Source organism: Salvia miltiorrhiza, chromosome 4 (assembly GCF_028751815.1).
Source record: "Salvia miltiorrhiza cultivar Shanhuang (shh) chromosome 4, IMPLAD_Smil_shh, whole genome shotgun sequence".
NCBI lineage: Eukaryota > Viridiplantae > Streptophyta > Magnoliopsida > Lamiales > Lamiaceae > Salvia > Salvia miltiorrhiza.
The window spans coordinates 36203557-36229190 of record NC_080390.1 but is presented as its reverse complement, the minus strand read 5'-3'; the positions used below and the strand labels follow the sequence as shown (position 1 = coordinate 36229190).

General features: G+C 38.2%; 3 protein-coding genes across 3 annotated transcripts; 1 reads left to right on the top strand and 2 right to left on the bottom strand.

Moving 5' to 3' along the window:
* Positions 1 to 214: 214 nt before the first annotated feature.
* Positions 215 to 1887, bottom strand: LOC131023374 (protein ALP1-like). The gene is made up of 2 exons (XM_057952913.1): positions 1206 to 1887; positions 215 to 297 (listed from the first exon to the last, which is right to left on the bottom strand). The coding sequence occupies exons 1-2, from the start codon at positions 1885 to 1887 to the stop codon at positions 215 to 217; spliced, it is 765 nt and encodes a 254-aa protein (XP_057808896.1).
* A 1824-nt stretch (positions 1888 to 3711) lies between these two features.
* LOC131021388 (pollen receptor-like kinase 1) lies at positions 3712 to 5903 on the top strand. The gene is made up of 2 exons (XM_057950557.1): positions 3712 to 4466; positions 4538 to 5903. The coding sequence occupies exons 1-2, from the start codon at positions 3800 to 3802 to the stop codon at positions 5797 to 5799; spliced, it is 1929 nt and encodes a 642-aa protein (XP_057806540.1). The 5' UTR covers positions 3712 to 3799; the 3' UTR covers positions 5800 to 5903.
* Positions 5904 to 10825: 4922 nt separating this feature from the next.
* Positions 10826 to 18785, bottom strand: LOC131021387 (DNA (cytosine-5)-methyltransferase 1B-like). Its single transcript, XM_057950555.1, has 12 exons — positions 18320 to 18785; positions 15878 to 17351; positions 13976 to 15482; positions 13650 to 13814; positions 13334 to 13532; positions 13134 to 13245; positions 12885 to 13032; positions 12608 to 12805; positions 12234 to 12512; positions 11937 to 12098; positions 11617 to 11835; positions 10826 to 11245 (listed from the first exon to the last, which is right to left on the bottom strand). The coding sequence occupies exons 2-12, from the start codon at positions 17305 to 17307 to the stop codon at positions 11111 to 11113; spliced, it is 4554 nt and encodes a 1517-aa protein (XP_057806538.1). The 5' UTR covers positions 17308 to 17351; positions 18320 to 18785; the 3' UTR covers positions 10826 to 11110.
* Positions 18786 to 25634: the final 6849 nt, after the last annotated feature.

The window sequence follows — 25634 nt, the reverse complement described above, 5'->3', positions numbered from 1 at the left end:
TTGTTTGCATCGCGCAACTCAAGGAAGGATACATCAAAGGCGATAAGACGAAGCATATTTCTCCCAAATTCTTCTATACACACGACCTTCAAAAGGGATGACGATATCGACGTTCAACAAATTCGCTCAAGTGATAATCTGACGGACTTATTCACCAAGGCATTACCAACATCGACATTCAGAAAGTTTGTACACGAGATCGGCATGCGTCGACTCAAATATCTTCAATGATCTCAAGTTCAGGGGAAGCAGTTGTACTCTTTTTCATTCGACTAAGTTTTGTCCCATTGGGTTTCCCTAGCAAGGTTTTAATGAGGCAACATTTTTTTTAGAGATTGATCAATTAAGGGGAAGTGTTGTAAATATATCTTTTAGCTATATCTTATGTGTATTGACCAAGAATCTCCCTAAAACCCTAGCTTCCTACTTGTATAAATAGAGGCCTTTGACCCTCATATTGAATACGCTTAATACATATTCTCTCGTTTCTCTCTAGTTTATAACACTATTCATATAAGAAAAAATAATCATTTTTATGTAAAAATACATATTTACCCTTAACCTAAAAAATAAAATAAAATAATATCAGTCTCATCTCTCTCACACGCATCCTCCAATTTCGTCTCTGTCTCCTCTCTCCTCAACACACCCCTTCCACCCCCGGTCCCCACGCATTCCCCCAATTCCCTCTCTCTCCCTCAACACCCTGACTACGCCAGTTCCTCTTTTTCACAAACATCCCCATTCCCCCAAGTTTTGATAAATCTGATCTTCAACTGGATGTGTTCCTGGTGCAATATGATATGGAGAATATGTATATTTGAGTTTTTAAGGAGAGGCCAGAAAATGCAATTGAGAAGGGCCAACGCCCCTTTTCATTAACTGCTTATAAGGGTTTTGTGCGGTTTCACAAAATGCAGCGCAAGTACTACAAGGGAGCTATAAGAGCATCCACAATGCTTGTTGCTTAGAGGGGTGTCTTAGGAGTGGGCCCCACCTAAGACACACCCCTCTCCAATGCATTGTGTCTTAGGTGGGTGCTTAGATCCCCATTTTCACAAAATTCATATTTCTACACTTTTATTTTTAAAATTCAAATTTTATTAAAATTAAAATTCTACATTACAATAATTTAAAGACATAATTTAAATACAATAATAATAAAAAAATTACAATAATTTTCTAGGGCTCAATCGGACCAAAACGAGACCAAATGTGCTCCTTCAAGTCCAAAGTGAGGCGAGCATGCATCTCCGCGTCTCGTATGGATGCTTGTCGTGCAACAAATGCACGAAAATCCGGCGGAGCACCGGCATGAGGTTGAGATGCGGCGCTACTCGAAGCTTCGTTGGCGTCTTCTTCCCACTGCGTTGCTTGCTCGCCTTCGTCTTCGATGATCATGTTGTGCAAAATGATGCACGTGAACATGATGTCGCTCATCGCCTCCTTGCTCCAAAGACGCGCTGGGCCTTTGACGATTGCCCAACGAGCTTGAAGGACGCCGAAGGCTCGTTCAATATCCTTGCGAGCCGCTTCCTGCATCACTTTGAACCTCTTCCCCTTCGGATCCGCCGGATGTGTAGGACTCTTCACGAATACAGGCCAATTGGGATAGATGCCGTCAGTCAAGTAGTACCCACTTGTGTAGTAGGCGTTGTTGACTTCATATGTGACCGGCACCCCTATTCCTTGCAGCCGATCGTTGAACAACGTCGAGTTGTTGAGCACGTTGATGTCGTTGTTCGAACCAGGAGTCCCAAAAAAAGCATGCCAGATCCATAGATCTTGCGAGGCGACGGCTTCGAGGATGATGGTCGGTTCCCCCTGATCGCCGCGAGTGTATGCGCCTTGCCATGCCGTTGGACAATTCTTCCACGCCCAATGCATGCAATCAAGGCTCCCGGGAAGCCGTGCTTCGCTTCGTGCATTGCTAGAAGCCGTTGGCAGTCAGCGGAAGTCGGCCTCCTCAAGTACTCTGCGCCGAAGAGTTGAATAATGGCTCGACTGAATCTGCGCAAGCACTCCAACGCAGTGGACTCAGCAATCCGGAGATACTCGTCGTATTGGTCCGCTGCCCCACCGTTAGCTAGCATACGAACAGCGACAGTGCATTTTTGCAATGGCGTGAAGCCGGGCCTCCCAAGTGCATTCGTGCGTTGTTGGAAGTATGGATCGGCTACAACGACATTAACGATGCGCAAAAACAACGCACGACGCATTCGAAAACGGCGGCGGAAGATGTTGTCGGGGTAGACCGGATTTTTATCAAACTAATCCGCGTGCAAACGTACAGCGCCGGCTTCACGGTCCCGACGAATGAAAGCCTTCTTCCGCTCGCTTCGTCGCCGACGACGAGGTTGCTCTTCTGGATCACCAATATCTTGAACAATTTGGTTAAATTGTTGTACAAGATTGGAAAATTCTTCAGCACGTCGCTCGTCCTCGTGGCTTGATGAGGAGGAAGACATTTTTTTTAGAAATTTTTTTGATGTGGAGATGATTTTTAGATAATGAAATGAATGGAGAAGAGTTGTGATATATATAGATAAAAGGGGAATAAAAAAAAAGAAAAAAGATTGAAATTCGGCCATTGGCCTCCAACGGTCCATTTTAAAAAAAATAAAAAAAAATAAACGGTCATATTTTAAAAAAAACGGCGCGTCCGCAGGACGCGCCACACACGCCTCCGCCTTCACCCCGTGTCTAGGCTTCGCCTCGGCCTCGCACTTGGCCGGGTCTCCAGCGTGGCGGACGTTTCTTCACGCCGGATCGACGCTCCCTTCGCTCCATGCGCTGCGGATGCTCTAAATAATCCATGGAGCTCTTGATTTCTACGAGTGAAAATTTGAGATTGGACTGTCGAAATTATTTGAACAGAAATGGAATTAAGGAATTGAAGTTTCATGTTTAGTTAACTCTACTTAGTATAATCAGTCAATCATAATGGAAAATATGATGATATCTTCCTTGTATTTGTTGGTAAAAGATTGATCGATTGAAAATTTGTGCTTTTTAATTTCTAAAAAAAATGCTTTTGTAGATTTGTGCATTTCTATTTTTCTCTTTTGTAAATTTTTGGCATGGAAATATCAAATATTTATGATCATAATTAATAAAAATACTTACAATTTACTTTTAATACTATTCTTTAACATCAAAATTACATCTTTCAATTATTTTATTAAAACTCACGCTATTCACTCCACGGCACACTCTTTATGGATCGAGGGAGTATATATTAACACGCGTTATAATATAAAAGTAAGAAACTAATTAGCTGCACAAATTTGTCCTTGAATTTCAGTGATTATGGTAATTAAGTTAGATGCATCACTCCAATTCGGACAGTTGTCTACTACTATTTTGGACATTTTATGCATATATATAGTGGATAGGTAAATGCGGTGTTTCACTAGTCAACAGATGCATGCATGGGAATGAAGTTTGTAATGCAAGATATATATATATTAAAAAAGATATATATGAGTTGGTTGAAAGCTGTAGAAAGATGCAGGCAAGTAAAAGATGCATATACATTCCAACTAATCTTAAACCCTAATTATTATCTGAAAAAAGGTAAAGGCAGAGCGCAAATCTCTGATGCAAAAAGTATGCGTGGACATTATGAATATGCAGCTTACGCACTATTCTTGGCAACTCCCTCTCCCTCTCCCATCCACAAACCACCATGTTTACCAAATTTCAATACAATCTCCTTCATTCTTTGCCCTCATTCCCAATTTTAGGTGTCCAACTCACAAGGGCGCGCACTCACAAGTGCGCGCCACCACTTCAACCCATGATGGTTCAACGCCATGTCCTTTCCGAGCCCACACGCTCCTCCTCTCCGATCTTCCTCCTCCTCCTCCTCTTCCACAATCTCGCCGTCTCACATAGTCAATCCGATGCCCAACTCCTGCTCAAGTTCAAGGCATCTCTCCGGAACACGGCCGCCTTGGCCGATTGGACCCCCTCCCAGCCCCCCTGCAGCGGCTGGAAGGGCGTTCTGTGCGCCAGCGGCCACGTCTGGGGCCTGCAGCTCGAGAACATGGGCTTGCATGGGCTGATCGACGTCGAAACCCTAGCCAAATTGTCCGATTTGAGAAGTCTCAGCTTCAAGAACAACGACTTTCAGGGCTCCTTGCCCAATCTCACCCGCCACGGCGCCCTTAAGACCGTCTTTTTGTCTAACAACAAGTTTTCCGGTGAGATTCCCGACACCGCTTTCTATGGGATGCAATCCTTGAAGAAGCTTCACTTGGCTAACAACAAGTTCACCGGCGCCATTCCGGCCACCTTGGCCACGCTGCCTAGGTTGATAGAATTGACGCTGCAAGACAATGAATTTGAAGGTCAAATACCCAATTTCCGGCAGCAAGGCTTGAAAAATTTCAATGTCTCCAATAATAGATTGGCTGGCCAAATCCCTCAAAGCCTCAGCCATTTAGATGCTTCCTCGTTCTATGGTGAAATTTCCTTCCTCTTAATACTAGCTATAGATAACAATAATATTTTCTAATTTTTGGGCAATCTGCAGGCAACGAAGCCCTATGCGGAGCCCCGCTTGATCAGGCATGCCCCTCCAACGCCGACGATAAAGGCGGCAGCCACCACCGGCGGTTCCCGGAGACAACGATCGCGGTAGTGGCGATCCTGCTGGGGGCAGCACTGATAGCCCTTTTAGGAGTGTGCATCTTCTTCGTCTGCCGCAAGAAAAGGTCCCAGCAAGGCGGGGCCTCTGCCTCGGCCGCCGCCACCCCGGCCGCAACGGCAGATTTGAACGAAATGGAAAGAGGTGCGGGTGCGGCAGCAGCAGGCGGGTCGGAGAGCGGGAAGCCAAGCGTGAGGCTGCTGACATTCCTGAAGGAAGATTCAGAGAAATTCGACATGCAGGAGCTGCTGAAGGCGTCGGCGGAGGTCCTGGGCAGCAGCGTGTTCGGGTCGACATACAAGGCGGGGCTGAACGGGAAGAAGATGACTGTGAAGAGATTCAAGCACATGAACCAAGTGAGCAAAGAAGACTTCAACGAGCACATGAGAAGGCTGGGGCGCATGAGCCATCAGAATGTGCAGCCCATTGTGGCATTCTACTACAAGAAGGAGGAGAAGCTCCTCGTAGCCGAGTTCGCCCACAATGTCAGCCTCGCCGCCAGACTTCACGCCAATGACCATCCATCCCTCGACTGGGCAACGCGCCTCAAAATCGTCAAAGGAGTGGCCAAAGGGCTTCTCTACCTCCACAACGAGCTGCCCAGCCTCACTCCGGCGCACGGCCACCTCAAGGCGTCCAACGTGCTCCTCGACGCCGCCTTCAGCCCTCTCCTCACCGACTACGGGTTAATACCCATCGTCAACAAAGAGCAAGCCCAAGAGAACATGGTCGCCTACAAGTCCCCCGAGTACAAGGAAACCGGCAAGCTCACCAAGAAAACCGACGTCTGGAGCTTCGGATACTTGATACTCGAAATCCTCACGGGGAAGTCCGGCGTAGAGCAGCAGGCCGAGGTGGACCTCGCCGCCTGGGTGGAGACGGCCGTCGCGGACGACACGCCCGTGTTTGATCCGGAGATGGGCGGGAGTAATCACGGGCAGGGCGAGATGATGAAGCTCTTGAAAATAGGGTTGAGCTGCTGCCAGGCCGACGCCGATAGTCGGCCGGAGATAAGGGAGGTGGTGGAGAAGGTGGAGGAGATCAAGGAGAAGGAATTCGATGAGGATTTCTACTCGTCGTACGCCAGCGAAAGTGACATGCGATCATCCAGAGGATTATCTGATGATTTCAAGTCCATCAATATATAGATAGAAAATTTAATTTAATTGATAGATCATGTCTATTTCTCTCATTTGGTTTGCTCTCTTGTAATATTTATCTGTGGTTAAATTTTTGATTCTATATTCTCAGATTCCTACTCTTTAACTGGGCAATGCAATTAATTAGGAATATTGATGTTAGTGTGGCTTGATGCTAATTGATAAATGCAAAATTTGTATATATGATGGTGATCATAATTAAGAACGAACAAGAGCAGAGGCGGAGCCAGACTTTCGATTCAGGGGGGTCCAAAATTTTTTTTTAAAGAAAATTAATAATTAAATTAAAAAATAAAAATTAAATTAAAAATAAATGAATCAATAACATAATTATAATATTATTTAAATTACAAAAAACACATTTTAACAGATTTTCAAGCTCATATTCATTTTACGATGTATTTTGCAATAAAATTACTAAATATTGAATATTATATAGAGTGCAAATACATGATACAATCTCTTTCTAATTTGGAGAAATTTTTAATTGAAATGGTACGAAACGATGTCGTTTAGGCCTCACAAAAATGTCATCGTCTTTACTAATCCATGTAAGCTCCAATTCGATGCTCTAGCGATCGAAAAAAATTGGGGGACGAAATTGCAAAACTTGAAAAAATAATGATTTAATTCGCCAAACTAAAAAGACATTAAAATTATAAATTCAAAATAGTCCGTGATTTTATTTTCCAAAATCCCATGAAACTTTGTAAGGCAAAGTAACTTTCAATATAAAATTAAAAAAATAAATCTCTAGAATCCAATCCAAACATGATATGTATAAATTAATTATATGTTTACTTATTCTAAATGTCTTAACTTGAAAGCTTACATATCAATTACATTATAAAATAGCTCAACAAGATAATGATGTTGATAAAATTATATATTTTTTATTTTTAATATAAAATTACGAAAATACCCTAGTATTTTTGAAAATCTCAGGGGGGCCCAGTGACCCCCCTGCCCCACCCCTAGCTCCGCCAGTGAACAAGTGCAAATTAAAGAAAGGGAAAAGGCGCAGATTGGCCCCCGAAGTAGTAGCCTTTATAGCGTATAACCCCTCTTACTCATTGTGTGTGCAACTAAACCCCTGAACTCCGAGAAAAGGGTGCAAATTCCCCCCTCTGACCTAACGCCGTTAAGTGTTCGTTAACGTTTAGGTTTAATTGCACCCTCTACTTCAGGGGTGGATCTGCACCTTATTTTTTTTTTTTTAATAATTTCAGCAACCCACCTCCAGCTTCAACTTAATCACTCCTGTACTCATCGATTCTGACTTGCACCTTGTCAGCTCGCACGCGCCCAATCTCTTGGTTGTCGACTGCCCACCGCTTACATGCAGCAATGCCACCAGCTTCTTCACCGCCCTGCACAACAGCATCTCCTCCAACACCTTAACCTCTTAGGCTTATCTTATGATAGTAATTGTGTATATATTTAAATTTTATTTATTTATTTTTGAATAATTATTAAAACTCTAGATAATAATTATGATTTTATTATTTGTAAATTTATTTTAAAAGAGAAAAAAGAATGGATCCGGGTCAGGACTTGAGATCCTGTGAATCTAATGGATCTGGACATGAATCTCATTTTTTTGGACCTAATGGATTTGGACCGAATCCTGACCTAAGTAAAAAAATACGAATATGGATTTGGACCAAGCAAGATTCGATCCAGGTCCACATCTGGAGTTGGTGATGCTGCTGCATGTCGGCGGTACGCAGTCGACGAAGAGATTGAGCGCGTGCGAGCTGACAAAGTGTAAGTTGGAGCCGATGAGTACGGGGGGCGATTAAGTTGATGCCGGAGGTGGGTTGACCCTTACTCATTCCTCATTTACACTAACATTATCCCTCCAAAAATAGTGTGATAATATTATATATCCCTCATTTGTAGTGTAAATGAGGAATGAGTAGGGGTCAAGTAGGAAATGTTGGAAAAGAAATGAAGGATTTATAAGGTTAAATTTTTGAAGGGATAATATTATGAGGCAGCACCCTACTCTAGCCAAAACCTTTTAGTTATAGGAAATTCTAGCCATACAAATAAAAATATGGAAATAATAGCATTTTTGACTGAAATACCCTTTTAGTGTGTAACAGTATAAAATACTCTATTACACACATTTTATAAGCGAAAAAGTGTGTAACAGTGTAAAATACACTGTTACACACTTTTTCGCAATCACACACTTTTACGTAATTACACATTTTTTAGAAAAAGTGTGTAACATTGTAAAATACACTATTACACGATTTTTGAAAAAGTGTGTAACAGTGTATTTTACACTGTTACACACTTTTTTGCAATTACACACTTTTACGTTATTACACACTTTTCCGAAAAAGTGTGTAACAGTATTAAGGGTATAATTGTACATTTACATTAAAAAAGGCTAGTTTTTCCATATTTTTATTTGGGTGGACATTTTTTCCTTTTCTTATCCAAGAAGTGCTAATTGAGCCCATTAACTCTAATATTATCCCTCCTTTGTAGTGTAAATGAGGAATGAGTAGGGGTCAAGTAGGAAATGTGAGAAAAGAAACGAATGATTTAAAGGGTTAAATTTTGTTTATCCTTCATTTTCCCATGATAAATTTATAACCAAAGAGAACGCACCCTAAAAATAAAGGAAAGGAACCTATTAAATGGAAACCAACAAACTGACTCGAATAAATGAAAAGCTTCGTCGAAACAACACCTCTCTGACGTCTCTTCTGATGAAACGATCTTCTTGGAGAAAAATAAATTTTTATATGTACCACTATGTCACTCTTATAACTATTATTTTCATAATAATTTTTTAGAAAATAAATTTTATTGTAATACTATAAATTATTATCTTTTATTTAAAAAAAATAAAAATTTAAAAAATTATTTGCCATAAATTTTACTTATCAATCTATTATTAGCTAATAAAAGTGAAATTAAATAATAAAAAATAATTATATACCCTAATTAGATGGAATAAACCCTAGTTAATAATCATAAAATTAAACTAAAGCATAAAAAGTTGAAATTGGAGAAAAAATAAATATAATTAAAAATGAGATACAAAGTGGGACATCTAATGTGGTACATACACCAAATCTCAATCCCTTGGTTTGAGGTGAAAATATGAAATAAGGTTGAATATTTGAATCGAAAGGTGATTTTTTTTAATTGTCGATGGTATGAAACGTAATTAATGCAAAGGGAATTTGAATTTATTATAAGGTTAATAGTCGGAAAATACACGAACTTTCACGAAATTTGCAAATTGCACACAAGCTTCAAAAATAGCCTCAGAATACATCACCTTTTAATTTTGTTGTAATTTGCACACTCGTTGACCAACACATTAATCGCTGTTGACGTGGCTCCCGAAATTTGCCTACGTGGACGACCGGTGATGGTAGCAATACGACATCGTTTTGTCAAGCTCCTTTAAATTAAAAAGAAAAAGAAAAAAATGTTGATGCGGTGGTCGGAGGAGACGCTAGATAATCGAAGAAGGAAAAGTTCGGGCGGCGGCTGGCCGTGCGTGGCTCGCTGCGGTCGGAGGTGAATCCCTGTTGGCTGGATCTTTTCTGACAAAAATTTTCGTCTGGATAATCTGGGTCAAGGGAGATATTAATATTTTTGAGCCATTGCCGAAAATTTCGGTCCACTCCTTCCAATTCCCAAAGAAAATCGAAAAATACTTATCCTAGTGGTCTCTCAAAATTTGGGGAAAATCATTTTCTTATGATTCACGCCCTTTCTTAATCCATTTCGCCGGTTGATGTCCGAGAGGTGTTTCGTCTTATGATTTCTCCAGCGAAGATGAAGAAGTTTTTCAGAAAATTAGGGTAGGGAACGTTTTGTCAAGTTTGGGCAGCGAACGTTTGGTCAAGCTCGTTTTGTCGGAATTTGCCTACGTGGGTTTCTTATGATTGAACAACGTTGCCCCTGTCACGGTTGATGTCGAAGAGGCGTTTCTCATCGAAGAAGCAGGGGGCGACTCCAGATCTGGAAGGATGGAAGTGGCGGATAAAGCGGATGAACGACACTGAAATTTTCCCAAATCATAAGGAATTTGCCAGATTTCTCCAGCAAAGATTAAACGGATGAACGGCGTTGCCCCTGTCGCGGTTGATGTCGGAGAGGCGTTCCTCGCCGGAGAAGTAGTGGGCGCTCCAGATCTAGAAGGGTGGAGGTGGCGGTTGAGTGGAAGAGGGAGGCGGTAGGGGGGCAAATTTTTTTTTTACTAAATTCTTCAAAATATCAAAACGACGTTGTTTTGCCCACGTGTAAAAAAAAGCCACGAGTAATGCCATGTAATGTTAAATATTGTCCACGTCATCGCCGGTCAAACTTAAGAGCTACCGGAACTTTCGCGTGTGCAATTTACAACAAAATTAAAAGGTGATGTATTCTAGGGCTATTTTTGAAGCTCGCGTGCAATTTGTAAATTTCATAAAAGTTTGTGTATTTTTCGACTATTAACCCTTTATTATATTGATTTGGACAGAATTTCTACTTAAGTATTGAATGTATGTTTACAATAATGATTCTACACTGAGAGGTATTTTGCGAAATAAGTATAGGCTGGATTGATTGTTCTATCATTCTATCCAGCATTTATGTAATTGCGTAATTAGCAAAACTTTCAACTATATACAGGTATTTTAGAAATTGTATTTAGTGATATGCATACAATTAGAGTCGTCTTTTCAAATTCTTTCATAGCCGGAAATATTTCAAAAATATTTTTCAAATTCATAAAATTAGGTCATAAAGTTATCAACAAACCAAACTTTGAGCCATAAAGTATATAGTTGACACAATATAATTTCCATCTAATTTCATTTCTACTAGGCAAAAATTCACATCAAACTCGAACAGTCCACATCATTTTTCCGTAGTCAAATTCTTTTTCCCCAACTATAAAGTGAACACCGAGGCAAAGTTCAAACCATTTTTGTAACTTTGTAAATTCAGACCATAAAATAACCTACAAAATTAAAATTCAAACTATAGAGTATAATTAATCCAAAAAAATCCCCTCAAATTCGATATATTTTGGGTAGATCCCCCAACTAAGAGCAACTGGTACATACATACTCAAATCTTCAAAGGCGAGTCACCCTCAATCCGAAATTTCCAACTAATAATGTTGAGCCGATCTATACAACTTTGCTCAAATTGATTGTTTACTAAAGGAATCACATCTACATTATCAACATTCCAAGGAATGGACGAGACAAACCATCAGCACATTGAATTTTGTTCTTTAACGACGACCATTGGCATGATTGTCATCTACAGACTTCTAACTTCTTTTCTTCTCGACAGCTTCCTTCAGTTTGCTTCCAAGGGCATAAGCCAGAGGAGGAGGAACAGCATTTCCGATCTGTCTGTGCTTGTGGTGAATAGTACCAAAAAATTTATAGCTGTCCGGGAAACCCTGCACAAACAAGTAGACTAATTAGAATAGACAAGTCGAGTATAGAATGAAGAAATCCAGCCCATACTTATTTCTCTACACTTCTATAATGCTGCAGAATCAGTGTCTAGTGCAATGAAGATATTAGGTTTTATATGCACAAGTTTATTAGGAGTAGAAGGAAGTGAAGCCACATCTTCTGTATTGTGTTCTAGCTCAGTTTCTGAAGATCTTCTGGTGTAAAAGAACAAGCCAGAACGTACAAGGGAATATGTGGTCAGGGAAACAGAATTTGCAGACTAAAGAAATAGACGACCCAATAAAAACCAGTTATCGTTTGGCAAACTCCATGATGCAAACTTTCTTTTGTTGAAAAGTTGGAGCATGCTTACTTGAGAACGTGCACATTCACGGACTGTCACAATCCTGTCTTGATCAGGATGAAAGCACATTCCAACTTTACCCATTGGTTGAGGGTCAGTTATTGAAGTTGGAAAATTCCCCTCCCAGTCCAACCTGCCAAAAAGTCCCTTCCACTGATTGTGCCTCTTGGCCGTATTGGGCAAGCACCATGGTATCAGATCAGCCATTTGGCCAGTAGATAACTTGACCTGTAAATTTTTTAGAAGACAAGTTAGACATTTGATCCAATGTTTCACAGAAAATACAAGATTCAGAAGCAAAACTAAGACCAATAAGGTTTTGTTGACACCTTCTCCTCGGGCAGATCTCTCCAATCAGCACCAGGGCGCTTGGGTATTTTCTGACACCTGATCAGATTAAGCTCATTCATTTCTTTTGATATGTGGTCTGTTAATATGTTCAAGTTACCACGGATTTTCTTCTGGAACCACGAAATTGGATCGCTTTGATACTGCATTAATAGACAACAGAACATGATATAACTAGTAGTGAGAAAGTGACCTAGCATTGCCTAGTGTTAAATTGTATGGACCATTGATGTAAGAGCAATAAATTTTTTTATTTCTGGATGGCACTCAAAATTCACCTCTAAGCTTGTGTTAGATGCACCGTTGACCACTGGTGGAAGATCTCCAATTGTATCTTTGACTGTAAGAGGACGGAATGGAGCACCTTTTGAAGTACTCCTGACAGCAGAGTATTGCAAGTTTTTCGACAATGAGATTTTCAGCTCTGGTGCTGAAAAGACATGAATTGGCTCTGGCCAATCTGGAAGCAGCTCTTCAGGAGCCGCTGCCCATATGAAAGCTCTCTTTCTAGATTGAGGAACTCCATATGCACCAGCTTCAAGGATACCAAATCTCACCTTCCATAAACATAAAATATAAATAAAAAAAATAAAATCACTAGGAAATGTAGATCCAGAGATTCTATTCTGAAAAAATGAGTAACAGTGCATACCTGATATCCCATCTCAAGGAGTGAAGCTAAAGTTAAGCGAAAGGTCTGCCCTTGGTTGAAAGATACAAAGGTCCTAACATTCTCGAGAAGGAAATACTTTGGACGGTAGTAATCAGCAAAGGATAAAAATGACAAAATCATCTCGCATTGGACTTTACTCCATGTGCTTTGATTGAACCTATTCATTCCAGAAAAACCCTACAAGAGATTTCTGAATACTTTTAGCAATGTAACTTAATGATTCGCTGGAAATCTGAAATTGTGTTGTTTAACTGACCTGACAAGGAGGCCCACCATTAATAAAATCAACTTGTCCGGGTAGTGGAAGGTTCTCAACTTCCACTTGGTCCATTGATGCAGCCAATTCAGCAGCCTCTGGGGTGGAAATGCAATCATCTGAATCCCCACACTTTTGCATGATTGCCCTGCATTTACATGATTTTAGTTCTCCTATATCCATGCTGGTTTGTGCTAAGTTGCTAAAGTTTCCACGACAAGGATTTTAAATTCAATGCAAGAAATCTACCTGAGGATAACATTGCAGTTGTTTACAAATACCAAAGACCCAGGATGATTGAGTTTAAATGCATCTCCAGCAGCAGCATCATACTCAATAGCCCATTTTGTGAGAGAGGTACCTGCAGGCATTAAAACCCAAAATAACAGATTATACTTACTGGGAATTATAAGCCTTAATGTAATGTAGGATATCAGTTATAAGCCTGCCTGATTGCTCCAGTCCTTCAGACAAGCCACCACAGCCAGCAAAAATATCCAAAGTAGTCAAGCGGTGCTCATCAGATACTACTTTCTCAGGTTCTTTGTCATCATTCTCTCCTTCTTTGCATTTCCCTTTCTTTTTCCTAAATGTGGCATCATCATTCAGCTGCCCGGTTGAGTACTGTAATTTAATATGTGATGGCAACTGTGCATGGACAATAACAAAAGACAATTGATTAGAAAATAAAATGATACTATTATCATAATAAGATGTAAATGGCCAAATTCAGTTCTGCCCTCAAGAAAAGGGGAAGGGGGAAACCTGCTTAATGGATCCTCTGGAAGGATCATACAGATGTTCACAGAAGAAAACATGGTGAGAGGTAAAGGGGATATCTTGAGGCCCAAGATCCTTCTTTCTTCTGATCTCACATTTTCCTTCAATAACATCTAGAGGTATGGTGTGTGTCTCCTCACTATAATAGACCTGAAAAATCATTCAGAAAACCGTAAGTGGTCAGAAATAATATTGATAAACATTAATGACAAACATAAACAAATTTCTACATTGTAAATTGCAAGCGCTCAAAATGCCAATAAAACGCTAGATATTCAATGATATTTTGACATGGATAGAAGAAGTATCACCTCTCGAATATCCGACGAGTATGCCTTCTCTGATGATATATCCTCCGGCCTGAAAAATCTCCTGACTTTGACCTGAACAGAATTGGCTTCGCTCCTTTTGGACTTCTTGAGATCACAAATTTCAAGCAGCTGGCATATTACATACGCCTTCAATCCGACATTTCTCCCGGCCTTGTAAATCTCAGCCTCCATTTCTTCTGATGAAAAGTATGAAGGACTCACATAGATATAGTCATTTATAGAATATTTAGTTCCCTGGTATATAAAACTGGTCAAAGATGCATCCAATATAAACTTTTCCTTTTGCCTTTCACTTTCTTTTATATTGCAAGCCTCACAAGAGCCAGATCCAAGCCCCAACGAACTATATGGAAGAGTAAAGAAGGCACCTCTCTCAGGCCAATACAGACTTTTGCAGTAATATTCAGTAGGCAATCCTTGCTTCTTTCTTTCCTCTGCTCTTGCTCTATCAATTTTCTCAGCATTAGCATTTTCTTTTCTGTGCTGATGACCCCAAGGAATTGATCTTAGATCAACAAATATACTTTCTTTGACTTCTTGTAGTTGGAAATCCATACACTCATTTGTCAAAAATACCTCCCTTTCATTAGCTGTGTTTCCAAGCACAGTTTGGCAGCCCCGTTGCATCAATCTCCCGTGAAACATTTTAGTTCCATTTGACTTTTCAAACATGTATTCTACAAAATAGATGGGTGGAAAATCATCCATTTCATCATCTTTCAGAAGAACAGCCCCCCTGACCACAATTTCATTACCATGAACTATGGCCCTCTTATATAAATCCTCACCATTAAGTAGTTTGCCTACAGATTCCCCACCCCACTTTACTTCCTCTACACATGAACTTAACTTGGTTTGCCTTGGAGCCGACTTAGTTGTCTGAGTTTGTTCAAATACAACCAATTTCTCCTCCAAAGCATCATCCTCTTCGTTTTCCTCTTGCTCTTCGATTTCATGAACCTCTTTTACTTCACCATTCACTCCATCTCGTGCCTCGGGTGAGTAATTTGAATAGTATCCTGCCCAGATTCTGTTGATTAGCCTTGTTGTAGTTGCCTGCATAGCCTTCCTTTTGGACACAACAGGCTCAATAGCAGCCCTGGGATTCAAGTTCTGTTCATTCCTATGCAGAAGCTTCTTTTTCTTGACAAGCCATTTGGTATGGTGCCTCTCTTCCATTTTCTTGGCAAGGCCAATTACAAAAGCACACTTCTTTATAATATCATCAGGATATTCAGAAAATTGCTGCAGAATAATCTGACCATGCACAACCACATATCTCTCCACTACTTGTAGAGTAGATGATATAAAAGCAGGGTGATCCTTGGCAAGTTCTGAGATTCTCTTGATTACATCGGCAAAAGAAAGTCTTGACACCCGGATCTGCTCCTTCAACATGGTAATGATACTGATGGCAAGCCTCGCAGTTTTCAAGACTCGCTCAAACCAAGGAGCGTATTGTTTTGAAGGCTTTCCAAGCCTGTACCTGAAGAAGAGAAAGAAACAATGCATTTATGCACAAGAAACTTCAAAACCTCCAAATCATGTAAAACGAGGAAATCATTAGACATTATTGATTAACTGGGACAAATCTAAGATGTGAAGTTCCGTAAATGCAACATTACAGCCTGTACTTTCTTTAGTATTTCATCTATGCTGTTAAATTTAGGCTTTAGTATCCTATACTACCACAATTAGTACTTCAATATTTAATGCAATATCCTTTAGGACAGATCGAACAAGCAAGATGATCCAACTCATAACGATAAAATTCATATTGCCAACCAATCAATAAATATAGAACCATTAAAACTGCGTACTTAAACAGAATATACTGCATTAACATATATTCTCAAATGAGACACAGAGGGAGTAACATACCAGGCCATATCCGTTCGTATTGAAATGGAAATCATTGAGGACCCAAACTCAATCACCCACTCTTTTATTGCACTCAAGAAAACAGGGATGCCTTCAACTGCAGAAGCCCCAGAACCATTTGATGACTGAGTAGAATCACCATCACAAATGTATCCAGATCCATCATCTGCTGTCATTATGCCTGACCCAAATATAGTAACATCAATTTCATCACAGGGTCTCAGGGGAAGGAGCTCTAACGGAACCAGCCTAGCATCTGAATTGTACAAAGCCCAGTCGTGGAGCATGCTTCGGGGCAGATCTTCAATATGTAGCACGTCTATGCCACTGTCAAAAATAATATACTCATCAGTTTCTTCATTTGACATCTTGTAATAGGCAGGCAGAGGATAGTCATTTGCTATTTCATCCTCATTGATCATAATGTAATATTTGCTCGATGAAGAGGAACCCCGGCCCTTCTTCTGCTTCATTGAGCGCCAGTCCTCTTCTTCCTGTAACAGCCTTGCCATTTTTGAATCTTCATCTTCTTCTGTCAGACAAGGTTTAGCCAGTAAATCATTTTTGTTTTCATCCCCAATTTTGGGGCCAATTCTCAAATTCCCTGGCAAAGAGACAGGTTGAGCTTCTGCAAAGTCTACCAACTTACTACTTTCATCTTTAAGAGCAGTTAGGACTTGTAGCCCAACAAAAAGGTTTTCACTCTTTTTTGAAGTCTCATCCAAGCCAATAAGTTGGTTATAAATGAATTCACCTTGAGAAAGAATAAAATCCCTGATAGATACACCACGGGAAAAACACTTCATCCCACTCATGGAACGCACGACCCCAGCAAGCAACTCATCAAGGCTTACATTGCCTCCAGAAGATTTTGACAATATCTTATAGACCTCAACACAAGCACTAGCTTTAGCATAAAAACGGTCATAGAACTTCTTATAGCTTCCCAAGGGCTTAATGCAATCATAATCGGCAACCTCTGTGGAAACCCATATTACAGGCGATCCATCTTCATAACCAGATATAGCCCATTCTTCAATGCGCCCAAATGCTTCGCATCTTATTCCTTTACATTTCTCCTTGTCAGCACTTTCCTCGAGTGGCAAGATAAGGCCAGAGATGAAGATATCATCCACTTCCAGCATTTCAAAGGGCTGCGAGATGCCATCTGAGTTATGAAATGTGAAATCTATGAGCCGTCTACATGGGCGACCATCCTCCTTTCCAGCAGTCATACGAACAGCTAGGACTTCTTCCTCAACAACTCCATCTTTTTTTGTTTCAATTACGGAATCTTTATCGGATATTCGAACAGATTTCTCCTTGAAATCTGAACAAGCAGCAGCTCGCTTTGGCATTTTACGAGAAACAGTGGGCTCTTCAACAGTTTGAGAAGCACGCTTCTTTTTTTCTTTTTGATTAGTCACCATATCTTTCGTAGATGCAGAACTGATCTGTTTCCTCTTTCTGATCCCTAGGAAAACCAAGAGAAATTCCAGGAACAAACTACTAATGTTATTGAAAAACTACAATATATTATATCCCATAAATGAAGGAGTGCATAGAGCTAGGCAATCAGTGAATTAAAGGCACATAAAAGTCCTAGTTAAAGATTGAACAGAATACATTAAAAGTGCAAATGGAAAATGTTTCAAGTTAGAGGTAAATTTCATTTCATAGAAAATAAATGTTATTAGTTTCATTTAAAGAAAGATGTTGAATAACAGAAATGGAGATTATGGCCATCCATCAATCAGTGAGCAAAAATCCAGACTCGGCATAAATCTGGGTGAATGGTTTTAGTAATTATTTACTTGAAAAATGTATATGCTAGCCACCAAAAAAACTCAAAATTCCGTTACAATATATCATTGTGTTCCTCCAGACAAAACGACTTAATGTTGTTAAAATTGCTCTAGGAATCCATAGCCACTGGGTGGCCTTATGATGTACCAAAGAAGAGCCAATATCTGTGTTAGTGAGCAGAGTCATCCCAAACAGTGCCAGGCTGAGCGTAAGTTGATAGCAACTCATTATATCCGAGCTTAATTGCGCTGATTCGTACATTATTTTCCAAATCATTTCTAGATCAATGACAAAGCAAAATATATACATATATAGCATCAAATTCTCCATGCAAGCAAATCAATTGGAAACTGACAAGAAAACATAGACAACAGCTACAATTATTATTCTCAAATCTTTCCGGAAATGAAATGAAGCATCAAGGTTGCAATTCAATGTCACAAAGAAAAGAAAAGAATTACAATTCAGATAAATTAGTCTTTACCAAAATAAAACAACGCTGAAAAGACTTATAAAAAAAAAAAAAAGGAAAAACTTAAGTGCTCAGAATATGTTCATTTTGATGGTAAGATTTAACAACAAAATTGATTCAATTTCCTCAAAAAAAAAAAAAACAAAGGAAAAACTTAAACTTACCGGAAACTGGCGAAGGCAAAAGAGGATGACCGGTCCCGGCGATGGAGCAGCGGCGGTGGTTGAGTAGAGGTGGCCGAGCTGTGTGCGTTTTCAGGTGTCTGTGTGTGCGTCGGGAGATGAGGGAGGGTGAAGGCGGGTGGTAGCTTGACCTGTTGAAGGCGATGATGAAAATCAAGAATGAAAAGGATGAAAAATCAAGAATGGGCGACTGAGAGTGAGAGCAAGTCCCGGTGGCTGCAGCCCCTATATGCCGGAACAAGGAAGAGAGCAGGCAGCGGAGATTGATGAGAGAGAGAAAGAGAGGGAGAGATCGGAACCCTAGCCCAACCACTAAATAAAAGCCTGAAAATTTAGGGGGAAGGAAGGGAGACAAATGGCGCTAACATTTCAATTTTTTGTTCTGTCGCGCCAATACCATCACCAGATCAAACGCGGCCTTCTTTTTCCTTAGGTGAAATTTGAAAACTCAAATGTTTCTTCTTTTGTATTATTGTTAAAATTTTATTTTAGTTTAAAAAGATGCTACCTTAACAAGTTAAATCGTGTAATCGAAATGGAAAGTCATACTTCAATGAAAGATAAGCCATGACCCATGGGAGCAAACATGATCTCCCATTTCTTTATTGTAAATTTATCAAAAAAAAAAAAAATGATCTCCCATTTTGCTCAAAAAAAAAAAAAAAAAAAGATCTCCCATGATATGATTAAATTATAAGTTTGGGTAAATAATGCAATAAATCAAAACGGCTAACCAATGCATCGGTGGAATCTAAACGGCAATTGTTAAAACAATTGAAAATAGGTTTTCTGGTAATTTTTGGGATACTTGAAGAATGTCAAGAAGAGTTTTTAAATTTATACCTCGAAAATAAATTGAATTTTTCGATCATAAGAAAAGATATACTGATGAATTGATGAGAAGCTTTACATATATAATAGAGACGAGTTCACGGTGGGTAGATGATCGGTTCTGAGTTTTGTAGATAGTGAAAGTATAGTTTCAAAATAATATTTTAGCTATCACTATTATATTACTCCCTCCGTCCACTAATTCATGACCTAAGTAGCAAAACACGGGTTTTAAGAAAAAATGTATTTTTATTAGTTGAGTGGAAAAAGGGACCCACAATTAATGTATTGTTTATTAGTTGAATGGAGAAAAAGTGTATTGTTTTGGGACCCACCAATTAAATATAAATAAAAACTTACTAAAAATGGATAGGCCTTGAGTTGGTGGACGTCCCAAGAAGGAAAGAAGGCCTTGAATTAGTGGACGGAGGGAGTAAAACCAATGCATCGCTATTTTTTCTTGACGCCACAATACCGCCAAGTGGCCTAATTCCATAATTTAATAGATGGACAATAAATGTGACTTAAGTTTAATTTCCACCAATGTTACACCAATATGATACACATAGTTTACCATCATTCTTTTTGCTAATCAATTAATTTCAGAAGGCATATAATGACATTTGTTGTATTTGTCCTAATGTTTATTTGCAAAAGGAGAAAACTAATATAGAGGCTGAGTTTTTACAAACTGATATAGAATGTTGAACCCAATATTAGAGTCCAAGTACCTGTCAACCATATTGAGCAATGGGTGAGCATCAACCACCAGTAGCGATGCAAGAAGACGTTGACGGGAGGAATAATGCGGAGATGGAAATGGTGGAAAAATTGAATAATATGAAAGTTTGTGATAAAAAATGAAATTTTTAAAAGTTCGTGGGTAAAGAGTATTTCGATCAAAATTTGTGATTTTACATGCATTTAACCTTAGATTATATTGAATCCATGTAAATGTTACATGTAAAATTAAATTCATATCAATGTCATGTCAATTTTACGATCACTGGAGATGGAAACGTTGGGAAAATTGAACAAATGTCAAAGTTTTGTGATAAAAAAAAAATGGAATTTTTAAGGTCGTGGCCAAAGTATATTTCGGATAAAGTCGGTGATATTACATGCATTTAACCCAAAAATATATGCTATAAAGATTTTTATAATGCATATAATATATTTGAGATATGGTTTATTTTTTATTAGTATTATTTTAATTTAATTTTAAATTTTTATCGTATCCGATGGAAACCTTTGCTATCTTTTCTAAAATTATAAAAGAAACACACCATTCACATTGAATGGGAGAAGTAAAAAAATAATGATCACATCACAGTATACTTCATCTGTTAATAAAATAACTTCCTAGAAGAGAGCGACATTGAATTTTTGAGAAATGGTTGTTGGGTGTATTGAGAGTGGATAAAAAGTAGTTGAGTGAAGTGGTGAAAATGTGTTATAATTAGTATTGAGAGTTGTAAAATGTAAAAAATAAGGGTAGATGGAGTATTATAAGAGGTGGGGTATAGTTCAAAAATAAGTAGAAAGATTTTATGTGGACGTCTCAAAAAGAAAAAATATGAACTTCTTTTATGAAATGGGGGAATATATTTTTGAAAAATTGAGTTAATCACGCATGAAATTAATGTTAATTCATTATTTAACTACGTCTTATTATTTGTTAAAGTTTGAATTTGCCAGTAGAAAAATAAATCACATTCTTGTAATTTTTAAAAATATTAATAAAAAAGCGAGTAATTGTTTAGATACCAAAAAAAACTTAAAAATTTTAAATATATCATTTTCCCTAAGTTTCTCCACCATACGTACTTATTTAAACACATATCTAATTTCAAATTGTATAAAAATTAATTGAATATAATGTTGAATATGTTTGTCATTATCTGTCAAATCTTTAAATTATTTGATGACGATAATTAACATTAACATTGCACACTATTATAGAGTGTTAGGTGTATAATAAATATTGTGGATTTTAAAATAGCTACTTTGGAATAGTAAATTAAAAAATTGACCACTAAGATAAAAAAAATTAAAAATTGGCCACACTTATCATTTTACCCTTCATATTTAAAAAATTGTCCGCGAATTCACAACCACCATTAATTTTAGTTGTGAATTTAAGCTTTAAAACTCGAATTCACATCTGATCAATAGCTAATGTTGGTTGTGAATTCGAGTTTTAGAGTTTGAATTCACAACTAAAAATAGTATTAATCGTGAATTCACAACTATAAATAATGTTAGTCGTGAATTCGCGTGAATTCACAACTAGAAATAGTATTAGTCGTGAATTCAAGGTTTAAATGAATTCACAACTAGAAATATTGTTAAGTCGTGAATTCAATCTTTGAAACTCAAATTCACGACTAACATTATTTCTAGTTGTGAATTCAAATTTTCAAATTTGAATTTACAACCAGCAATAGAGTTGGTTGTGAATTTATCAAATTGGTTGTGAATTCTAATTTTAAAATTCGAATTCGCAGCCAACACTAATGATTCAGTTGTGAATTAATTAATCTGATTGTGAATTCAAGAACATTAAATTGTGTTTCATATATCTGATTGTGAATTCAAGAACATTAAGTATGAATTCATTTTTGACATGATTCATCATGCACACACAATCCCTTCTTCCCCAATACTCCACCTAAAACCATAGCCTCCATTAATACACCATCTACCCAAGATTGAAGAGCATTGATGAAGAGAGAAGAAGATTGAAGATTGCAAGACTTTAAATAGGATTTGTCATCTCTATCTCTTTCATTTGATTATGTTTTATTTCGATTTAGGCATTTTGATTGTAAGCATGATAGGCTAAATCCCTTTTGATTTGGGGATTAAGCTAGATGGATGATGTAATGGATTGATTGTTGTGCTCAATATATGTCTTGATTGTTCATTTTTCATTATCTTTTCAAGCCCTAGTTTTATCTCTTGCATGAATTGTTGGCCACTCTTTATGCATTTCTCATTTGTAATTTGAATCGGGAGAGGATGATTACAATAGATTAGATTCTTGAAACATATTGACTCAATAAACCGGGAGGTTAAGAGTTTATCAATCCTTTGTGCTTTTGGGAGTTTATGACCCGTAATCTACCGTTTTTGTCGTCCGGGAGGGGGCTAGAACTAGTTGGGAGATCACTCTAGATAATTAGGTAATACCAAGACTAATATTGAGCTAACTTGAAGTCTATTGCTAATCCATTGATGCCTAATCCCTAAATCACCTTAATCACTGGAGTAATCTACTTTGCTTGTTTTAATCTTAATATTGTTAGGTAATGTAACAGCCCGACTCCAGACTTGACGGCTGTCCCCACATACCAATACGAGTCTTTTCTAGCGTGTTTTGTCCTTACTCGCACGCTCCCCAAGAAACTTCTCAGGGGGTCATCCATCCCGGAATTGCTCCAAGCCAAGCACGCTTAACCTTGGAGTTTCTTCCACGTGGGCACCAGAAAAGAAGATGCATCTTGTTGATATGAGTAGCACCTATCAAATCACTTAAGCTCACCTCGAATATGCAATCTCATACCTGCATATTCTCAGAATCCCTCTCGTTCGGCTGTATTTCGGTTCATCCCTGCGTCCCTCTGCTTGGAAGCCTTAATCAGAGCCGCTTCTTGTCCGTGCCTCTTTTGCACCAACGATCACTCTATACTTCGTCCCCGGGCGTCACAGGCCCACCAACTTTCGCTTGGTTCGTCCCCGAACCACACCGTACTGGAAGAGGTTCGACTCTGATACCACTTGTAACAGCCCGACTTCAGACTTGACGGTTGTCCCCACAAACCAATACGAGTTTTTTCTAGCGTGTTTTGTCCTCACTCGCACGCTCCCCAAGAAACTTCTCAGGTGGTCACCCATCCCGAAATTGCTCCAAGCCAAGCACGCTTAACCTTGGCGTTTCTTCCACGTGGGCACCAGAAAAAAAGATGCATCTTGTTGATATGAGTAGCACCTATCAAGTCACTTAAGCTCTTCTCGAATATGCAGTCGCATACCTGCATATTCTTAGAATCCCTCTCGTTTGGGTGTGTTTCGGTTCATCACTGTGGCCCTCCGTTTGGAAGCCTTAATCGGAGCCACTCCTTGTCCGTGCCTTTTTTGCACCGGCAATCACTCCGTACTTCATCCTCGGGCGTCACAGGTAATTTGTTAGATAATCAAACCTCTCACTTCTCTACTTAGTCTAAATAGCCCTAGTATAACGACTTAAGGTAATCATTATAATATAACCACTAATTCTCGTGGGATACGACCTTGCTTCCATATATTGCAACTACCCGTAACTTACGGCATAGTGAAAATAATTAGCGAACAAGTTTTTGGCGCCGTTACCGGGGATTAGTTGAGTTTTATTAATTGTGATATTTTAATTCATTGTGCTTAACTAATTTAGACATTTTACTTGTTTTATTTTTGCTTTCAATCTTAAGATTGTTGTTTTGACTTGTTGTTTTTGTTGGTTGGTAGGTAGTTTATGAACACAAGGTCCAAGGGTGATGAAAAAGAAAATTATTACACAACCGAAAAAGCGGCATCAAAATATTAAATGGATGATGGAATGAATGAGTTGGTTGAGCTACTCGAACTACAATTGGCGGTGATGCAACTTAAGTTGCAAGTTTTAGAAGTCAAAAGAAATTGTTGGCCACCATTTATCCAAGAAACCTTTCAACCAACACCTTCTTATGGTGAGTATTATGACATGGGGTGCAATGTCATGGAGTGGCGATCACCATTGGAGTATGGGGACCATTTCAGTAGTTGAAATTATGAAAATTCTTATTCCACTCAAGAAGGCTTCCAAGGGGAAAGTCAATACTATCAAGAAGAGAAATCAAATTCTAAAGATGATCTCCTACAATGCTTTATAGCTACACAAGCTTTGATAGAAAAAAGTGTAGCAAACTCGGAGGTTATGCTAGATGAGCATAGAAAGTATTTGGCTACCACTATGCAAAATCAAAAACGAATTGACGATTTGTGCATGACCATTAGCCTACAAAATGGAACCTTGAAGTTTATTGCTAATTCATTGATTCCTATTCCCTAAATCACTTGAATCACTTAAGTAATCTACTTTGCTTGTTTTAATCTTAATATTGTTAGGTAATTTGTTAGATAATCAAACCTCTTGCTTTTCTACTTAGTCTAAATAGCCCTAGTATAATGACTTAAAGTAATCACTATAATATAACCACTAATCCTCGTGGGATACGACCTTGCTTCCATATATTGCAACTACTCGTACACTTACGGCGTAGTGAAAATAATTAGCGAACACATATGAATTATTAATTATTTGATGCATCATAGTTGATTCTGGATCGGATATCCAAACCTATCATGAGCAAAGCATAAAATTGTTTGTGTCATTGAACTTCAGGTTCATGACATGGTTCACCTCAATTGCTTTTATGAACGTGTAATACATTTCAGATGATAATGTTGATAATTTTTCTTTTGCATGCTTCTGATCGAATATAAAAGAATTTATGCAAAAATGTCCATTATTACCTTTTGCGTTGTCTCAATGTGGTATCCATTGCATTAGATATCAATAAAACTTCGTAAGTTTCTTCTGAACTCCCTAGAGTAAAGGACATGTTCAATATTTAATTTAGTATAATTTGGTAAAATAATAGAAGCTCTTTCTGAGCTTTCAATGATGTTCGATGCACCTAATATAGTATTAATACCATCTTCAACTATTGTTAACTCAATAAAATATTTCTTATTTTGGAGAATGATATGCATGGTGACACTATCAGCTAAACAAATATCACAATGATCCATATAAATTCTTGAAATAATATAACTAAATGATAATGGTGAAAAATATAATTCTTGCGGTAGAACAATGATACCGATTACATTTTGTAGAATGTTGTAGAGAATAATATATAAATACTTTATTATGAGAACTAAAGATCTTTATTTATAGAAGGGAGAAGTAGCAAATAACCCTTAACATATTTATCTCACAATCTTTTGATTTTGGGCTGTTAGCCCCTCAACATCTCATAAGAAGTGCAAAATTCCCCTATTCATAACGGTACTTAACTCCGTCAAATATTTTTCGTTATTTATTTATATTGTATTTCTCAAGTGGGTCCCACTCTACGGATATAAACTATCAATTGAGATAAGAAGAGCAAAATATGAATGAAATCCCTACTTTTTAAAGTTATAATTGGGGATTGTATTCTTATTGACAACTATTATATAGCAAAACATTTTACAACCCATGATTGAATTACGAAATAATATACATGAATCTTAGAAATGTTAACTGCTCAAATTGTTAGTATCCACATTAATATAATGCACGTAGAAATAAATTAAAGAAAAAAAAAGAAAATTTTCTTCTTCAACATAGCAAAATTTTATTGCTTTTAGAAATTAAGTTTTGTGTGTGTGTGTGTGTGTT

Bases quoted from the DNA above. Each gene is read 5' to 3' on its own strand.
- LOC131023374 (XM_057952913.1), bottom strand. From the start codon at position 1,887: ATGCATTGGGCGTGGAAGAATTGTCCAACGGCATGGCAAGGCGCATAC. The intron at 298-1,205 runs GTTTTGGTCCGA...AAACCTTGCTAG, and splicing joins GAAGGAGCACATTTGGTCTC to GGAAACCCAATGGGACAAAA.
- LOC131021388 (XM_057950557.1), top strand. From the start codon at position 3,800: ATGATGGTTCAACGCCATGTCCTTTCCGAGCCCACACGCTCCTCCTCT. The intron at 4,467-4,537 runs GTGAAATTTCCT...GGCAATCTGCAG, and splicing joins AGATGCTTCCTCGTTCTATG to GCAACGAAGCCCTATGCGGA.
- LOC131021387 (XM_057950555.1), bottom strand. From the start codon at position 17,307: ATGGTGACTAATCAAAAAGAAAAAAAGAAGCGTGCTTCTCAAACTGTT. The intron at 13,815-13,975 runs GTGATACTTCTT...ATGATTTTTCAG, and splicing joins ACTCGTCGGATATTCGAGAG to GTCTATTATAGTGAGGAGAC. The intron at 11,246-11,616 runs GTAAGCATGCTC...TTGTTTGTGCAG, and splicing joins GTGAATGTGCACGTTCTCAA to GGTTTCCCGGACAGCTATAA.